This window comes from Carex rostrata, chromosome 24, assembly GCF_964058835.1.
Source record: "Carex rostrata chromosome 24, lpCarRost1.2, whole genome shotgun sequence".
In the NCBI taxonomy this organism is placed as follows: domain Eukaryota; kingdom Viridiplantae; phylum Streptophyta; class Magnoliopsida; order Poales; family Cyperaceae; genus Carex; species Carex rostrata.
The window spans coordinates 4,506,632-4,525,329 of NC_135941.1; the positions used below are offsets into that span (position 1 = coordinate 4,506,632).

Consider the following 18,698-nt stretch of genomic DNA (forward strand, 5'->3'; position numbering starts at 1 on the left):
AAGCATTCCAAAGGACATTTACCTATAGCACTCTTATAAATGAATTGTGCAACAACGGTGAAATTGATAAGGCATCGACAAAGTTTCTAAGCTGGGATCGATGTGTACTTAATTTAGTGTTTTATAGGACACATTGATTGTGCAAGAAAGACGAAACTGAGAAGGCGATTAATAACACTGTTCTAAACTTCTAATATGTTGGCTTTGCAAGAAAGGTACAGTGAGGATGTAGTGAATAGTCCAGATAAGCATTGGAGTATTGGACTGAACCAAACACTTTGTAATATTGGTAGACGAAACATAATTTCTCATAACATCTAAATCAAAACCTTTTAAAACTTTTAATTTTCCAATAACCATATTACAATATTCTATTTTTCCATTAAAATTGAATATATTCTTTTACTAAAAAGTAAATTGAACAGATATCCCCTTTTCTATAATTTTGTTTCGACTATTTGTCATAATTTCTCTTGAGGATATCTACTTTTATGGTCGTAATTATATTTGCAGTTGTATTCCACTAAAATATGTGTACATTTATAAACATTTTGTAAACAATCACTACTAGAGAAAAACACTTCACTATCGGTTGAAATCGCATTCCGTCATCAGATTCGAAACCATTGCCTATCGCCTCGATAGGAAAAGTGTTCACCTTTGCCATCCGGTCGGATCCAATGGTGTTGCGCACGTATCCTATAGGAACTACCAATTTTGCCAATGATACTCCCAAAATTTGATAACTTGGAGGTTTTCACTATTTCCATTTGTACGTATTTTTTTTTACAAATGGAAACTTGGATCATAAAGAGTTGTTCAAACTTGACATTGTGTAAGGAGGGGCGGAATTAGGAAATTGAGATAGAGGGAGCTAGATGAATAATCATCATGTAATTTTATTTTATGAAGGGGGGGCTAATAGTGATATTTTTTTGTAAAATTTAAAATTTTCAAGGCAAAAAATGTAAAATTTTCAAATGATAGGAGAGCTTAGCCCCCTTTTCTGCCACTGTGTAAGTATATATTTTTTTTCAAAGCATTCATGCATCATTTAATTAATTGTTGATCAAACTAATGCTATCGGCTCATCTACATCACTGATGGTAAAAATCACCACATCTACACTATCGGTACAATATCCCAACCAATGTCACAGAGGCACTCAAAATCAATAGTCTGGATATAAAAAACCAACGGCAAAGGGGGACCATCAACAGCAAACCAACACGATAGTAAAAATGTTCAAAATAATTACAGCGACGTCATTCGTTACATACACCATATGTGCAGAAGCACATCTCACGGTAAAGGGGCGATGATAAATGTGTTTTTTGTTGTAGTGAAATAAAACAAATTAGTAATCTGCACGTGTGGCATGCAGTCCGACCTTGACAAATATTCACCTCTGCAAGTAAAATTCCTGATTTACAGCCAACTATATTTTACTTTAACATTATCAAGATCTAATACCTTGTGCAACAAAATGCATGAGTATGCATTAATAGAGTCAATAGTTGGACTAGAATATCAAAGCAATTTTAATCAATTAATTTCAACTTACAAGCAGATGAAATTATTGATTGAACCAGAAATTATTCACGATCTACACTATACACCCCTATACATGAATCCAAATTCAAACATTAATAACTCTGGAAAAGAAAAAAGACCCAAAATTATCTCATGGAATATGTGTACCGTGCAACTTAATTTCTGATGCAAGAAATAATTTCTCTGCACTAAACATACATGCACTGCACATCACATCAACCGGGCGTCGCTAAGAAGTCGAAAACTAGCGGTCTGAAGCCCGGCACGGGGCACGTGCACCTTGGAATCAACAGTCAAGCAAGCCGAAGCGGCGTTACATGTACTGTGTGCACCGAGTCCAAACCGCCATCTCGTTCTTTGTGGCCCCACCATCTTACTGCCCCAAATCTCCTCCATTATACCCGGTGGAGTCGATGGCGCTTTTGCACACTCTGCTAAGGCAAGTTCAAATGGATCGGTGGCTACAACGGCTGTAGAATTTCTCTTTTTCGGGGTGCGAATGGGGATTTGTGAGAGTGACATTGGAGGCGGCCGTGGAAGAAGGGACTTAGGGATGTATTTCTCTGAAGTACAGGGTTTTGTTTGAATAAATGGTTTGGCAATGCCGGGGTGTTGCTCCCAGGAAAAAGGGATGGAAGAGAGAGAACGGCGATGATGAGGAGAGGCGGCAATGGCGATTACGGTGGAATCAGCTGGTTTGGTTCGATGTGGCGGCGGTTGTGTGCCTGGTTTATTCTTCATTGTGTGTGGTGTGTGTGTGTGTTTTGTGTTGAGTGGTGACTGGTGAATGAGAGAATTAGAGAAAGGTGGGGTGGTGTGATTAGCAAAGTTAATGAACCAGGGCAAGTCGTACGTACTGGGGTGATGAATATCTCTGTAGAGTACTGAGTGCTATGCAGGCGCATCAAAGTTTGAAAGCAACGCTTCATTATATACATGTGGCATCATCATTCTTTTGGTAAAATTCCATATGGACCTTGTGGACTTCGCAGTATTCGCCTCAAGGTAAAACTTGTCGCTTGTAAGGAAATCCGACATTTTTATTTTTATCCATTTTCATAAATATTTTATTAAAAATAACTAGAATTTAGCTAATTTTTTAAAAATAATCAAACCGTGGATATTCGGTTTGGTTTTTTTTTTTTTACAAGTGTTAATTGTCTTGATAAATGTGAATGAGATATAATATAACTTTATATTTATATAAGATTTGTACTCGTACTTAGCAAAAGAAAATATTCTAAATTACAGGGTAAGTAAACTTGGAATATTTTATATATACCAAGATGCTGGATTTTCTGATTTTATTTTTTATTGAAAAAATTGAAGACAAATAGTAGTTCGAAGGAAAAATTGTCACGCTGCATAAGTCAAAACTCTAACTTAAGCCATGGTCAAACTTGATAGTATATTAAATGAGGGATCAAGTTACAATAATTTTTGAGTTACAACAAGTTATAACAAGCATTTTCTATATTTTCATAGTTCAAATCGTCGATCCAAACCGTTAGATGTGATCTCTACAATAAAATGTGCTTGGAGACCAAATTTTACATTTTTTGAAATTTTTTTACTATTTATTAAGATGGGTACAAAAACTAGTCAAATTCAGACCATTGAATTTTGTACCCATCTTAATAAATAGTAAGAAAATTCCAAAAAATGTAAAATTTGGTCTCCAAGCACATTTTATTGTAAAGATTACATCTAACGGTTTGGATTGACGATTTGGACTTTAAAAATTTAGAAAATGTTTGTTGTAACTTGTTGTAACTTGATTCCTCCTCATATTAAATTTGGAATTATAAATTTAGCACATGTGATGATAAATTTCACCTCTTTGTAAAAATATGTATGTTTAGTTTTCATAAAAAAAAAATCTACAAAAGTAAATATTAGACTTAACAGAAACCTCATTAACAAAAAAAAAATCTAAAATATCTAACTTTTCTGACTATTCTGTCTATCATTTACATCGGCATCTTTATTTTGTGTACTATTCTGTGTACTATTCTGACCCTTTTTTTTGGGCTTTCTTTCAAGCCGACTGCTTTTTCATGCATGATTATTCTCTTTATCTCGTATTTGACAAGTGAAATAAAATTAAAGCGAACTACATACTAAATCACTTTAAAGTAATATTTGGTAGATTACATTATATTAAATTAAAACAAAGTTGGGCAGTAAGAATTTAAAGTGTTAAGAAATTTAATAAGATTATTTTCATAAGACTCCATATGGGGTAAGGGGTAAACTTGGAATATTTTTTATACACCAAGATGCTGGATTTTTTATAAACCAAGAATTTAAAGAGTTAAAATTTAATAAATTTTTGGAAGTTGATAACAGTACCCGTGCTACAATACCCGCATTGTACCCGCATGGGAGACCACCGAAAATTAAATGTAAAAAAATAACTTTTTGTGGGGATCGCAAAAACTCCACAATTCGATTTTTTTTTCTAAAGTATTAATATCTATGCACGGAAGTATTTATACCTATGTACGGAAATATTTATAGCTATGAGGTGAACAATTATTTATTGTGCGGGTACTGTAGCGCGAAGATAATAGTACCCGCAGCACTATACCTGCACTGTACCTGTGGGGAGACCACCAAAAATTAAATGTAGCAAGGACTGCAAAATCTCCACAATCTTTTTTTTTTCCATATTATTAATACCTACGTAATTTTTTCTTTCAAATGAGATCCATGATGACGTACTTTCAGACTCGTCGTTGCGCAAGTATTTATATTTATACTTGAAAATATCTTTTATATATGACACTGAAAGTATTAATATCTAAGTATTGAAAGTATTTATACTTATACATTGAAGTATTTACACGTATGAGGTCAACTATTTTTGTTGGAGCAAGACTGACGCGGGATGATTGGAGAACTCAAAAAGGGATAATCATAACAAGTTACGCATCAAAGAATTAACATTTTTTTAAGTGTTAATATCTTATCTTCTAAGTATTTATAACTACAAAGATATATATTACATATGACACTGAAAGTATTAATATCTAAGTACTAAAAGTATTTAAATCTATGCATTGAAGTATTTATTCCTATGAAGTCAACTATTTTTGTTAGAAAAAGATTGATGTGAGAACGAGTGTGGGGATTATAAAAGGAAAACTATATAATTAGTGGGGACCATAATACATTAATCTTCTAAGTGCGGGTACTATAGCGCGGGTACTAAAATAATTATTCTAAATTTTTTTATACACCAAGAAATTTAGGGCCTGTTCGACATCCCTATCGGGAATAGGAATAGGAACTAAAAATTACTGTTCACGTGGGAAAAAAAATTCAATCTAAGTGATTTTTTTTTCACGTGAACAGTAACATGCCGAACACGGCCTTAAAGTGTTAAATCAATTTTATCTACTTTTAATAGTGTATAACTTTATCTTAACACACCTCCTCAATGCACTTGCTTTTGATACATTAAAGTACCTTGAAGCATTTAAAATACTATAATGAGTTAATGACAATGATGTATAACCTAGATCGCTTATGTGGCCTGGCATTGTGGTAAAGTACTGGTAACATTAAATTATAAAACTGTTTGACAAGAAAAACTAAGGTTCTGAATAGTGATTATAACGCTATAATTTTTAAGATTTGAAAAGGCTATAGTGCAGCTATAGTTAACTATTTAGAATCATTATAAAAAAAATGGTTAATAACATTATAATTTTTGAAGTCTAAAAAAGTTATAGTGCAGTTATTGCATATATAGCTATAGCTCTATTTAGAACCATAGTGACAAGGTACCCGAATTATACCCGTTTAATTCTTTTTTGGGGTGATGCCGAACCGAACACTGAATTAAACCCGAATAATTCCCGAATTTTACGAACTTTTCCAGAATTTTACGAATTATTCACGAATTATTCACGAATTATTCCTGAATTTTTCCAAGAACAATTTTTTTTTGGTTTTTTATTTTTTTGCTCCCTTGCAGGACTGAGATTTCTGATCCGGATAATTCCGAATCATTCCCGAATTATACCCGAATTATACCCGAATCACGAATTTTTGATCTCGCCGAACCGAACCCGAATAATTCATTTGTCACTATGTTTAGAACTCTGAGAAAAAACCAAAAATTCACTTAAAAACCGCGATAGTGCATGATAACTAAGTATAATCGTGGTTCTGTTGTCAATTCAAACCATGTATTATTCTCTCTTCCTTCTGCTTGATTGAGATATTCTAGCTACACTATGATACGTTTAATACGACAAATATAATTATATATAAACTAATGAAGGTATACGTGGATAATACACCTTAATGGACAATGGACCACATAATAATTGACAATGTCAATCTAGCTATATTTTTGTGCATTACACATATCTTTAATACTATTCATTATATATAGATCTTTTGAAACAATTAAAGATAGGTTTTAATATGTTTCCGAGGCAAGGAATTGTACGGTCTGGGGCGTATTTACGTGTTAATTATTGGATTGGTAGCTGAGGTAGTTCAACACTTCAACTCCATTAGATTCCAGGAATTGAATATTTCATAATAAAAAATAATTGAGAAAATCATAAATGATTGTCTGCAATTCTGCATAGGATATTATTTGGGAACTTGGGATGAGTCCTATTTGTTATGGCATATATAGTAATCGAGAACGGTGTGGCATACATTGTATGACATTTAGATCCAGAATTTGGGTGTTTATTAGTTTGATTCGGTTTGATTAAAATTGAAATAAAATAGCTAAATCAAAATTTTATTTAGTTTTAAAAATATATAATTATTCAATTGAAATAGACTTATCAACCGAACTAAATAAACCGAATTAAATGTTTGTTTGTTAAGTTGAATCGAAAGAATACATTCATAATTAACTTTTTATAGGCTAAAATAATTAGTGGGGCTATGATGCATTGCATTGTATAGGAATTCTCTTGTGCATTGACTCTAAACCGTTGGATCTGAAGTCGAAACAGTCGATCCAAACCGTTTAACTTGATCTCCATATTAAAACGTGCTTGGAGAACAAATATTACATGATTTGGAAATTGTTTGCTATTTTTTAGAATTTTTGAAAATTGTTGTTTTTTAGAAATTTCTAGATCATAATGGAGTTGAACGGTTTGGATTGTCTGTTTGAACTTCAATCTCTAAGCACGTTTTAATATAGATATCAAGTTGAACGGTTTGGATTGTCTGTTTGAACTTCAAATCTCATGATTTAGAGTCCAATATACAACATGCCATGTACATTGCAATGCACCATAGTCCAACTCAAAAAATTATACTTATGTTTTTGATCAATTTGGTCTAATTGGTTTTAAAATTTTCTAAAAAATTAAACCGAACCAATTCATTTAACTGAAAAAACTAAACTATTTAATCCAAACTTTGTTAGTTCAGTTTAAAACTAATTAAACCGGACGGACCTGATGAGCACTCCTATCTCTGAGCAAGAATTTCTCTGACAAAAAAAATAATACATTTTAATTTTGTGAAAAAAAAAAATTTTCGGTGACTCGTTACACGAAACAGAACTTGTGTCCCGGAAACGAACATTAAAAAGCAGTCTGAAGTAGTGTAGTAGTGGAACCCCAAAGGCAAGGCAAAAGGGCCCGACTAGTACACCAGTTTATTAGGTTGGTGCTGTTATCTAATCTTGTCGCCACTTGTCAATGCTTTCATTGCTCTGCCTCTATGTTTAGTAACTTAAATGAGATGGAGACTGATTATTTTCAATGCCATTTCAGTGATGTTTCATTAAGAAAAGAAAGTTGGAAACAGAGGAGGAATTTCTCATGTTCCTTTTAATAAATGAGGTTAGTTACGCAAGTCTGATTTATAATGTTGGGTCGTTGCATAATTCCGAAATACTGAAACCTAGCAATGTTTGCACTCTTGTCCAGACTCAGTCCGCATTGATGCACTGGAAAAATAAACGCTTTGCTGTTTCAAGCATAGTCAATTATTCGGGTTCGGTTTGACGAGATCAAAAATTCGTGATTCGGGAATAATTCGGGTATAATTCAGGAATAAATCGGAATTATCCGGATCAGAAATCTCAGTCCTGCAAAGGAGCAAAAAAAAATAATTGTTCTTGAAAAAATTCGGAAAAAATTTGTAAATAATTCATAAAATTCAGGAAAAGTTCGTAAAATTTGCGAATTATTCGGGTTTAATTCGGTCAACCGAATAATTCGGCGTTCAGTTCGGCATCACCCCAAAAAATAATTATTTGGGTATAATTCGGGTATCTTGTCACTATGGTTTCAAGGGGGCATTGTTGGCATACATCACACTGTAAATCACATTGTAAACCCCTGTGTATCATCACATCGTGAGTTTCTAATCTGCCTTGCAAGAGGAGATACGCAAAAACACATACAGTAGGCGGGATCTTTAATTGCCAAATGAATCTGAAATACCAAATTGTTTTACCAGCAGCTATAGCAGTATATTCCTTATCCTTAGACCATATCCACTGTATTCGATCTTCAGATTGACCACAACTTTGTTGTCCTGACAAAGACCACTGTCAATTGCCACTTGCAGCGATATTTTCCAGGTCGAAGCATCTGGTCTGATCTGAGAAGCTATAGTTAGATAAATCCAGGAATCGAACCAATATGAAATCCGCACCCCATCTGCTATATTCCATCTGACCGAGCTATCAAACAGTGGTTTTATCTTTACAAAATTATCAAAAATTGAAATCCACGATAAAAGACAATTTGAGATAAAAACCCAAATCAAAGAGATCTGCAAATCCCTGCATATTGTCGGGTTGATTTTTTAACAAAAAAACACAAATTGCTTATGACAAATGAATAAGACAAATGTGAGTTTGTGTTCATCCATTAATTACAGTCATAATTTGTCAGGGGATATGTTTATGTATCAAACGGTCCTTCCTAAATATTGCATTTATTTAAACAGAGAAGATAGAACTAACTGATCAACTTGACCAGTATTTTTCTTGTTTCCATTAGTACAGAAAGAAACTTAACAATATTGAGATGTCATTTTCAATCTCACTATTTGGGTGTGTTACCATTAAACATAAGCATTTGCGTTTTCTTGGTTGAAATCTTTTTATAGCAAATTAAGAAACCAAACAATTTGTTTTGTCAACTTTTATCTCTTTGTGAATGCAATTTTCCATTGAATATCTAGTTTTGCAAAATTTATCTTTTGATTCTAGTGATTTTTTTTCTTTTAAGAACTATAAGTCTTGCACAAAGGAATGATAAATATAACATTTCTACGGACCAACCAAGTTAAGTTTTAAATAGAGATCTAAGAAAGTTAATGACAGAATTAATAAGTAGCACAATTTGCTAAGACGAAACAGTGAAACAGCTGACAGATTAAATGCCATAATCAGATACAAATTCGAGTAGAACTAGGGTGTTCCTCACTTCACCAAGCTCCTTTGAACTTAACTCTGAAATCTATCGGATTGGCTTCAAACAACAAATCCAAACCGTTGAAATCCTTCTACTTTACGAGTGATGCGTCTACATGTGAAAATTTTAAAATTTTAAATTAAATTTATATAGAGTAAAGTGGTCAAAAAAATGTCAAAAAAATGAATGCATTAAAATTAATTTATAAACCTTCAAATTTTGACCACTTGACTCTATACTAAATTAATTCAAAACTTTAAAATGTTTACATGTAGACGGATTTTAACGGTTCGGATTCGTTATTTTAAGCCAATTCAATAGATTTTAGACTTGAGCTCACAAAGAGACTTGTGGACTCAGGAACACCCTAGTTCTACTCTACAAATTATATCATATTGCCGTGTGCCAAATTTGTGGGAATGGTGATGAAACAATTCTACATGCTTTGTTTCAATGTGACTTTGCTAGGGCTGCATGGTTATCATCACCTTTTGGGATCCGAACTGATCAGCTGCAAGGAGACTTCAAGGAGACAATTTGGGGAGCAGTGGAAGCATTATCGAGTCAAGATTTTTGTAAATTTGTTTCTGGCATGGGCTGTGTGGAGATCACAGAATGATGCAGTATATGGCAACAAACAAGAAAGCTTTCAAGTGTGCACACAATATTTTCAAGAAGACCACGCATGTAACATGAGAAGAGCTTCTAAGCAAACTGTTTGCTCAACAGAAAATGTGACTCGAGCAACACTGCCCACTTTGGCCGGATCCACTTCAGGTTATCAAGTAACAATTATTTATGCTTTATGGTTGGGTCGTGGGATGAATCTGGGAAGGCTGGTGCGGGTGTTATGTTATAAAAAGATGGAATGACGGTGCATTGGCTTTCTAAGGCAATTCAAGCTATAAACGCAAGGCAAGCCAAGCATAGGCTAGAGCAGTGTTAGAGGGATACAAGCTCTTAATGCATTATGCTAAGGGGGCGTTTGGTTCGCGCTATAGGTCATTCCAGGGAATAGAAGAATTCCAGGGAATGTAATGCCAGGGAATTGAGATGCCAGGACATGTGTCATTACCATGTTTGGTTCGCGCATGGCTATTGCTTCAACATTCCCTGAAATTAGTCATTCCCATGTTTGGTTCGCGCATAGCTATTACAATAGACATAACTTCACTATTTATTAATTATTAACTAAATAACATTACTTTACCAATTTTTTTATATATTTTTAAAGATAAATTATAAATTATAAATTAAATTAATGTAAAAAAATCACATAACGTGAAAGCTTATGTATTATTTAAAGATTAATTTAATTTAGAAGTTATTTTAATTTTAGAAGATTATGTATAACAAGATTATAAATGTGCCTACACATTACATACTATATGAATAATTATGCAGTCGACACGAGTCAAAATTTAGACTATAAAGTTAAATCTATATCTGATGCATTACTGATATCTATATATGGTCTATTTAAATCTAAGAAAAATACTAAAATCTCATACCGGATGGCCCTTTCATTTACCAGTAAAATTATACATGAATAGATCTTACTAATGACACAAGCTTAAGAAAAATACTAATTCCTAAACTAGCATATTAATGTTTAATTGTTTACACACAACAATATATTTTTATTACAGTATACTAACTAATTTTGAGACTTTAAATTCAATCTCTTCATCATCCAGTGAGGATCCAGGTGGCAAGCTGTGTAAGGGTACCAAAGCCGGGGCCTCCTACAAGAAAGAATAAAACAAAATCATGATAATTAAGTTAATCAACATACCATGCTTTAATTGTGTGCTTCATCAATAGCTTGTGTCGAAACATCTAGCCTCAAAACGAATTTAAGTACAATTATTCAAGGAAGCACTACATGGTCAGTGGCACTTTTACATATATGCCCAGAAAAATTATCAAAATTTTTGGAGCCCAACTTACTGGTAACGTACCTCAAAAAGAGAGATATATAAACAATTAACAAATTCAGTGTTATAATAAGTTCAATTTTTTGCAAATCTAAACAATTAACATAAGAGGGATATGATACCATAAAGACAATATATATCTTAGATAAATGAGCTATTCTGCTATTGTATGTACAAAGGAAATTTACTTCCAAAATCAGTATTATATATAGAAATCCTTTCGTGCACCAGAATACATATATGTTAGACAAAAAAAAAGTATTAGTGGTCAAAGTAGCTAGATTGTACTAGCTTGTGCCAATTCAGAACAGTACTGAATACCAGAATCAAAAAGTACTGAATACATACATAACTTAGAATAGTACCGACACATACAAATCTTATAACAGTACCAAATCAAAACAGTCCGAATACCAGAATCAGAACAGTATCGAATACATACATATCTTAGAACAGCACCAAATACCAGAATCAGAATAGTACCAAATACATACATATCTTAGAACAGTATTGAATCAGAACAGTACCGAATACAAGAATAGATACTATTCATGAACATTACCGAACCATAACAGTACAGTATTAGTGGTCAAAGTAGCTAGATTGTGCTACCTGATTTATTCTTAAGTGAAGCGGTAACAGAAACTGTCACAGGAATTGTGTAAAGATTTGTCGGTTCGTCCATTGATTGAAAACTACAAACAGAGAGATGTATCAACCACGTGTCCATGTCCAAACTACAGTCTCTACAAAATTAGAAATTGATGAGACAGGAAATTGATGGACCTTGTGCATGCAAATTCAAGCCCATTTAGAGAAACTACAGTATTTAATTTTTTTGATTGTGCGTGCACAATCAAAAGGGACCTTGACGGATGGCAAATTGATGAGAGAAATAAGTTATATACCGCTAGAGATCAACCAAAAATTAGAAATTGAAGGAGCCACTACCATTAAACTAGAACAAAGGTGTGACTTTACTAATACTAGAGAGAAGAGTTAAGCAGGAGACAGAAAATCGAAGAAGAGAGAGAGAAAACCTGTGAAGTCGGAGAAGTCGGAGACGGAGACGGAGAGGAGAGCACAGAGAAGTTGGAGACACGGAGAGGAGAGGAGAGGAGAGATGTTGGAGACGGAGAGGAGAGAGTTGTAATAACAGAGAGCAAAGAAAGAGCGCTAACGCGATTTCCTTCCGACGGGAATCAAGAAAATCCACCTTTTTTTTGGCTATCGGGATAGCCATTAAGCAGGGAATTGTGATTACAGAGGGAATCCTATATTCCCGTTTCTATTCCCGACTGTTTTTGCCAAACGCAGGAATGGAATCACAATAGCCTGGAATCCCCTCCCGAAAGCGCAAACCAAACGCCCCCTAAGGGATTTGGCACTGTATTATCTGACTCTGCAGAAACATAGGCATCATTAAAAGGTGGGCTCCCTATTTTATATGATTGGAGGTCGTATGATGAGATCTGAAGTGCCTGAAGACTTCAAGCAGATGCTACGACTGGTCTAAAAACTATGCACTGTAACGGGTAATACAAATCCTGTATTCAACATTGATGTAGTAGGAATCTGATATAATTGGCCTACGGGCTGTTTGAATACCAAAAAAAAAAAAAATTCTATCATATGCTTCATAGAAAAAAGAAAAAGATAAGAAAGAGAGAGAAGAGGAAAGCAATAAAAGCCACTTGCATTATTATAAGTGCCAACACGACAACTGTCTTCAATTTGATTGGACATGAATTGAACCATTTTCTTCACACTTATTACGCTAACAATAATAGAAATTAAATTATGAATTACTACTTGGGTCCAGAACTTATGGCATAGTTTAAATCATGGATCAAATCCTCTACATCTTCTATTCCAACAGAGATTCTGACAAGGTCTTCAGTCAATCCTCTAGCTTCCCGAACCGACGCTGGTATACTTGCATGAGACATGAAGCATGGCAAGCTTATTAGTGACTTCACACTCCCTGCATTACCCAATATAGAAAATGGAAATAGTTATGTAAAGCAGCATTTAAACTTGTTATGAGAAAATATGATCTTATCTTAGCAGTCATGATCAGGATATAGAGCAATATTGTATAAGAATGGTCAAATATTGGGGCTTCCATACAGTTCTTTAGGAGGAAGGACATTTTCTAGACTAACCTCTATATAACACTTAGTAAGGAGATACAACAAAATAAAGATGAATTTTATTAAGAGTTCAAATTTCAATACCAAAGCTAACGGTGACATTGAAGTACTTGGTGTTCTCAACAATATGCTTTGATAGAGCTAATGAACCCGTCAAAAAACTTAGCACAGAACCTGCTCCCTTTGCCTGAAAACACAATAAAAAATTAATAAAAAAATGAGGTGACATGCAACATTTTGACATACTAACCACATGAACAAGCAAACTACTACATTTATTTATGTATTTTTTTAATTGGTTTTGCTTGTGTTTTGTTAGAACCTGAGAAAAATGTAAAGACCGGCCAGGATGCCCAGGAAGGCCAGCATAGTTGACTTGCTTTATTCTTGGATGAGAAGATAAAAACTCAGCTATTTTCTGCGCATTAGCCTGATAAAAATCAAATTTATTTTGTTAACAAGGCATCTTAATCCCTATATTGCATGTACAATTGATAGTGGTTTATATAATCACAGCATTGTTGCAATTATACAACCAAACTAATAGCATATATACAAAGGAATTAAATTTGAGTGAGGCTACGGTACTATGCATAGCGTACATGGTCCGTACTATGGATCTATCTCTCCATTTAAAGTCCAAATAGTCGATCCAAACCGCTCAAAATAATCTTCATATGAAAATGTATTTGGATGCCAAATTTTATTTTATTTTTTTTACTATTTTTTCAGACAGGTAGAAAATTACTTGATCTAAAAACTTTGGACCATCCGAAAGTAATGATTTTCTACCTATCTAATAAATAGTAAAAAATATCTAAAAAATATAAGATTTGGCCTCCGAGTACATTATTATATGAAGATCACGTTGAGTAATTTGGATTGACTATTTGAACCTTGAAAATAGAGATATGAATCCATAGTACAAATCAATGTGCACTATGCATAGTACCGTAGCCTCACTCATTAAATTTTGTTGATTTGAGCTGTAAGGTTTGCAGAATCAAACCCAAAGGCTCTTGTTGCACTAGAGAGTGAATTGTCTTTTGAAGAGTATATCAAACCCACAAATACACACACAAACCTGTTGTTTCTCAACTCGTAAAGCCATGGTTTTGATTCCTCGCAAACAAAGCCAACAATCAAAAGGAGCAAGCCCAGTACCTACTGCATTTTGCAGAAAAGCAATCTCTCTGGCCAAGCTGTTAGTGTTCAAAAAATTTAAAACTAAGCACAGTTTATGCAGTGAACTTACGAATTATCAAGATAACATCTACATGCTATAAAATAAAAGATAGTATTCACGCATCCCCAAATAACCCTCTGTTTCCTCATTTACACTGATAGAACTATGAGGGGTAAATTAGTCATCTTTTGAAGAAATAGAGGACCGGTAGAGAGGCATGCCGATCATTTAGGGGCATACCTGAAATCATTTTTGTTTCTTGAGGCATGCATGACACCTCTCGTTTAGAGGGTATAAATGGTGCTCTGAATCTTTTCACAATTATACAGGAAATTAAAAAAGTAACACAGACCTTTCACCCTTGACAGCAAGTATTCCAGCCATGAGATCACTATGCCCAGCTATAAACTTAGTTGCTGAATGCATCACAATATCTGAAAAGAAAAGGAAAAACTTTATTTAGCATTTGCTTTTCATGCTCAAATTTTTTTTCTTTCTAAATATGAAGTACCGGCTCCAAGTTCCAAGGGCTGGGAGAGAACTGGAGACATAATGCTGTTATCAACTAACACTAGAGCTCCATGTGCATGTGCTATCTCTGAGATTTTCTGTAAGAGAAAAATAAACAGGAATGGTACAAGGTTCTGTTTTATCATTTGTGTTCATGAGCATCCTTCAAGTAGCAATCAATTTAAGAACACTACCTAGGGGTGTTTATTTGGTTTTCAACCGAACCGAAAATGTTTGGATTAAATGGTTTGGTTGAATTTTTGAATACTTCAGTTTTAGATTTTTCAAAACCGAAAAGACCGAACTCTCTATGGTTCAAACCTATGCTTCGGTTTTTGGACTTAAAATGTAGAACATTTTTGGTTTGGATATTTTAAAACATCCACATATTTTGTATGGAATTGAACAATGTGTATAATGCCAACAACTAATATACATTCAAATTTATTTCCATGATTATTAAATGGTATTTGTGTATGTATTGAGTTTTGACCTTTTAAAATTTAATCTCTCTTATTATGGTTCAACCGAACAAACCGAAATTTACTTTGGTCATTTTGGGCCAGTTGTTATTCGGTTGACAAAATTAATTTGGTTGGTTCGGTTATATTTTTTAAAAACCAATAAACTTTTGGTTTGACTATTTTAATTTGGTTTTAACCGAACCAACCCAATGAACACCCCTAACCATGAGTTAAGAGCAGAAGAGGTTATTACTCTTATATCAGTGATTTGTTGACGGGGATTAGTAGGACTCTCAAGCCACACCAGCCTTGTCTTGGGGCCCACTGCAGATACTACCTCCTCAATATTTGATGTCTCAATTCGTCTAGCATAGAAAAATATATAGACATATTACATTTATGACTTGATTATAAGGATATTGTAAAGAAGGTGACCAGACTAACTTTACCACAACTCCAGTTCTTGGTACCACTTGCGAAAGAAGCCGGTCGGACCCACCATATATGTCCTCCCCTGCCACAATCTCCTGACCTAAGATTAACACAGCAGCAGAGGAATATATCAAGTCTGAACTCTGAAAGGATTGTATCATAATAAAAGCTCTTTGTTAGATTTCAAAAAATTTAACGTTAAGACTCTTGGATTAAAAGAATAATGTACCATTTTCTAAAAGTTGAGTTACAGCAGCAAGAGCGGCCATGCCAGTAGTGAAGCAGAAAGCTTGGTCGGCCTTCTCCAGCTTAGCCATTAAACTGATCATAATAAATTATTTATTACCAAGATATCAAGAAAAGAAAATTCCACCAAAAATAATCAAATTGTTGTTAAAGGTCCATGAGGTAACTGGGCCAGGGAAGCCATCTGAGACAGGGTGATAGATACAAAATAGATTTCTTTAGAGATTAGATTGAGAAAATATATGGTTTGTAAGTGAAGGATGGTTCATGCTATAAATGAAACAGGTGGTATGACATACCACCTTTTATTTTCCTAAAAAACAAAAATATGTGGTTAAAAAACCTTTGGAGTACATCACGAGTCGGGTTGCCACTTCTGGTGTAGTCATATGTACCATAATCTGTAGCTGATGGCTGAAAAATATTACATTTATCAAAGGAAATTGTAAAATAGCAGCAATGTCCAAAGAATTTTAGATATTTCATGTTCTTTAGGGGTACACAGAATTTCTACAATACCTGTTTAAAAGTGGCGGTTTGGTAGAGAGGAGTGCTCAAAGCACCATAAGGATCAAATGAATTTTCAAAACTAGTCAATATGGTCGATATACTAGGCTCTTTCCTCTTCAAATCTGTAAACAAAATTGTCTTTTACCATGATACATAAGTTGATAAAACATTTGAAATAACAGGTTTATATGATCTTAAGCTCCACAGTCAATGGTAGCAACAATCACTGGGTGGTCTACAATTACAACAAAAATGATCCCCAATTACACAAAAAGATTTCTAGATTTGATTGTATAAATTGTTGAATCTGTTTTGAACTTACCAAAATAGAGGAGGTTGCATAAAACTATAAACTAAATATTTGATATAAACTATGCTCTATTGTTCATGTTACCACAATTTTGAAAATCATAGTGGTAATTGGACCAGTAAGTGATGGCATGTCCAAGAAATTTTCAAAGGAATAACAAAACTAAATCAATACATCAAATTTTGATACTAAAAGATTTACCGACCAGATTCCAGTGATGACCCATCTAAGCAATCCGTAACCCCATCCGACATAGCAGAGACACTAAAATCTCGATCTTTGCCTCCTTCCTGCATCAATTTCGATCTATCCGATGCCAGTCCGCTAGACATTAAAATAACACTTAACCTTCTCTTGGAAAGTGAAATGGAGGTACTTCTTTTGATCGGAAAAGATATATTGGATGAAATGGGGCCAGAGTTCGGAGTCGGTGCGAACAAGGAACGGAGGTGGGAAGTAGATGTGGCGCCACTAGCCATGGTGAGGTAAAAGCCCCAACTAGGGTTTATGAGCTTTTTTATCGGAATGAGATGTTTCTCGCTAAAATGAGAAATGGAATCGGAATTCTCGCTCGTCGTCTGATCGGAACAGAAGTGTCGGAGGGAGTTGATTTGATTTGGCGAGATTTGAGAGGGGATATTTCCTTCAGCGAAATCACGGGAAATCGAAGGTATTTGACGAGAAATGATTTTGTCGAGGTGAAAATACGCAGTTTGCCCTCGTGACTAGACTACAATATCGTTGGCTCGTTGCTCTGACTGGTTGAAAGAGAAGAAAGAAGAGGCAGAGGACTAGAGGAGAGTTGAAGTGGGGATCTGGTGCAGTCGCCTTGGCCTCCGCTTAGGTTTTAGTTCGCCTGAATGATTGCATTTCGTCTTCGTCTTGGCTGGTTGCTCGGTTTCCTCTTCAGTTTCTTCGATTGGGTGGCTACTCTTTCCAGATGATGGCATTATATCGTAAATTGATTGAACTCTTGGGGTTTTATTTACTATCAAACTATTGAATTCCTTTGTTCCATTTATACTTTACACTACAGCTTCCGAACAAAAAAAATTCAATCACATGTCATTTCTTTTCGTCTTGAATTGAATTCTATTTTTATTTGTTTGTATCCAATCAGAATATCAGATCCAGTCTTGTAAATAACAGTATGAGTCGTCGGAAAGACAAAATATCACCAAGTGATTAATCGGCTGATTAATCGAAATTATACGAACAATTTAACATTTTTATTAAATTTATATATATATCATAATTTATTAAAAATAATTTATTTAACTCGTTAATCTTATCAAATAAACTTAATTTAATTTAGCTCTATTATTATAATATGACACTACGCGTATTATTTTCTTAACGCATAAGCACTTTATATGTGTTAAATAACACACTTATTTAATTAAAAAATAAATTTAAAAATTAAGTTTTTTCAAATACTAATAACATATTATTTAAAAGAAATTAAACATTCCAACATAAAATCACTAAATTTAGTTTATAATAATAACTTAGTTTTATAAATGAACATGTCGTGCTAATTGAAAAAAATACATCAGTAAGTAAGAAAAATATATGGTATATAAATAACAGAAGAATTAATCAATTTCAATATAAGTAAAAAGAAAAAAAAATTATATTAAAAATATTGAATGTATGTCTAAACACAAATAAAACTAAAATGAATGATTTATAAAAATTATTATCACACACTAATACACTATTACAGAAAAAAAATTTGAAAATTGAAAACTAGAGACTTGTATAGTCTTTAAAAGCATCCGCACCCGAATCAACTTGCAGCTAGATTTAATTGCTAAATCCGCACTGTCATGTTCGCTTTCGCTTTCAGCGATATAGAGCTGCTTTCTAATTGTGAAAGATTTTACTAAAGTGAAAGCTCTTTCAGAACTCACGCTGGCGTGCTCAACCCTCCCGCCGCCAGCCTTTGTCGTCTTCGCCACCACTGCATTTTAATTGC

At 33.9% G+C, this 18,698-nt stretch overlaps 2 protein-coding genes across 3 annotated transcripts; both read right to left on the reverse strand.

The window, feature by feature from the left end:
- Window positions 1–10,467: 10,467 nt before the first annotated feature.
- Window positions 10,468–12,308, reverse strand: LOC144575777 (uncharacterized). Of its 2 annotated transcripts, none has more exons than XM_078326014.1 (3): window positions 11,950–12,308; window positions 11,522–11,604; window positions 10,468–10,717 (listed from the first exon to the last, which is right to left on the reverse strand). In XM_078326014.1, exons 1-3 carry the CDS (start codon window positions 12,150–12,152, stop codon window positions 10,662–10,664), a joined length of 342 nt encoding a protein of 113 aa, XP_078182140.1. In that variant the 5' UTR covers window positions 12,153–12,308; the 3' UTR covers window positions 10,468–10,661. The 2 variants fall into 2 exon arrangements, with proteins under 2 accessions (XP_078182140.1, XP_078182139.1); XM_078326013.1 differs by having other exon boundaries at window positions 11,522–11,655; window positions 11,950–12,301.
- Window positions 12,309–12,591: 283 nt separating this feature from the next.
- Window positions 12,592–17,240, reverse strand: CBL (cystathionine beta-lyase). Its single transcript, XM_078326006.1, has 12 exons — window positions 16,926–17,240; window positions 16,420–16,532; window positions 16,244–16,314; window positions 15,884–15,975; window positions 15,667–15,754; window positions 15,476–15,587; window positions 14,760–14,856; window positions 14,601–14,682; window positions 14,147–14,264; window positions 13,385–13,492; window positions 13,147–13,249; window positions 12,592–12,893 (listed from the first exon to the last, which is right to left on the reverse strand). Exons 1-12 carry the CDS (start codon window positions 17,197–17,199, stop codon window positions 12,718–12,720), a joined length of 1,434 nt encoding a protein of 477 aa, XP_078182132.1. The 5' UTR covers window positions 17,200–17,240; the 3' UTR covers window positions 12,592–12,717.
- Between the last annotated feature and the right edge of the window lie 1,458 nt (window positions 17,241–18,698).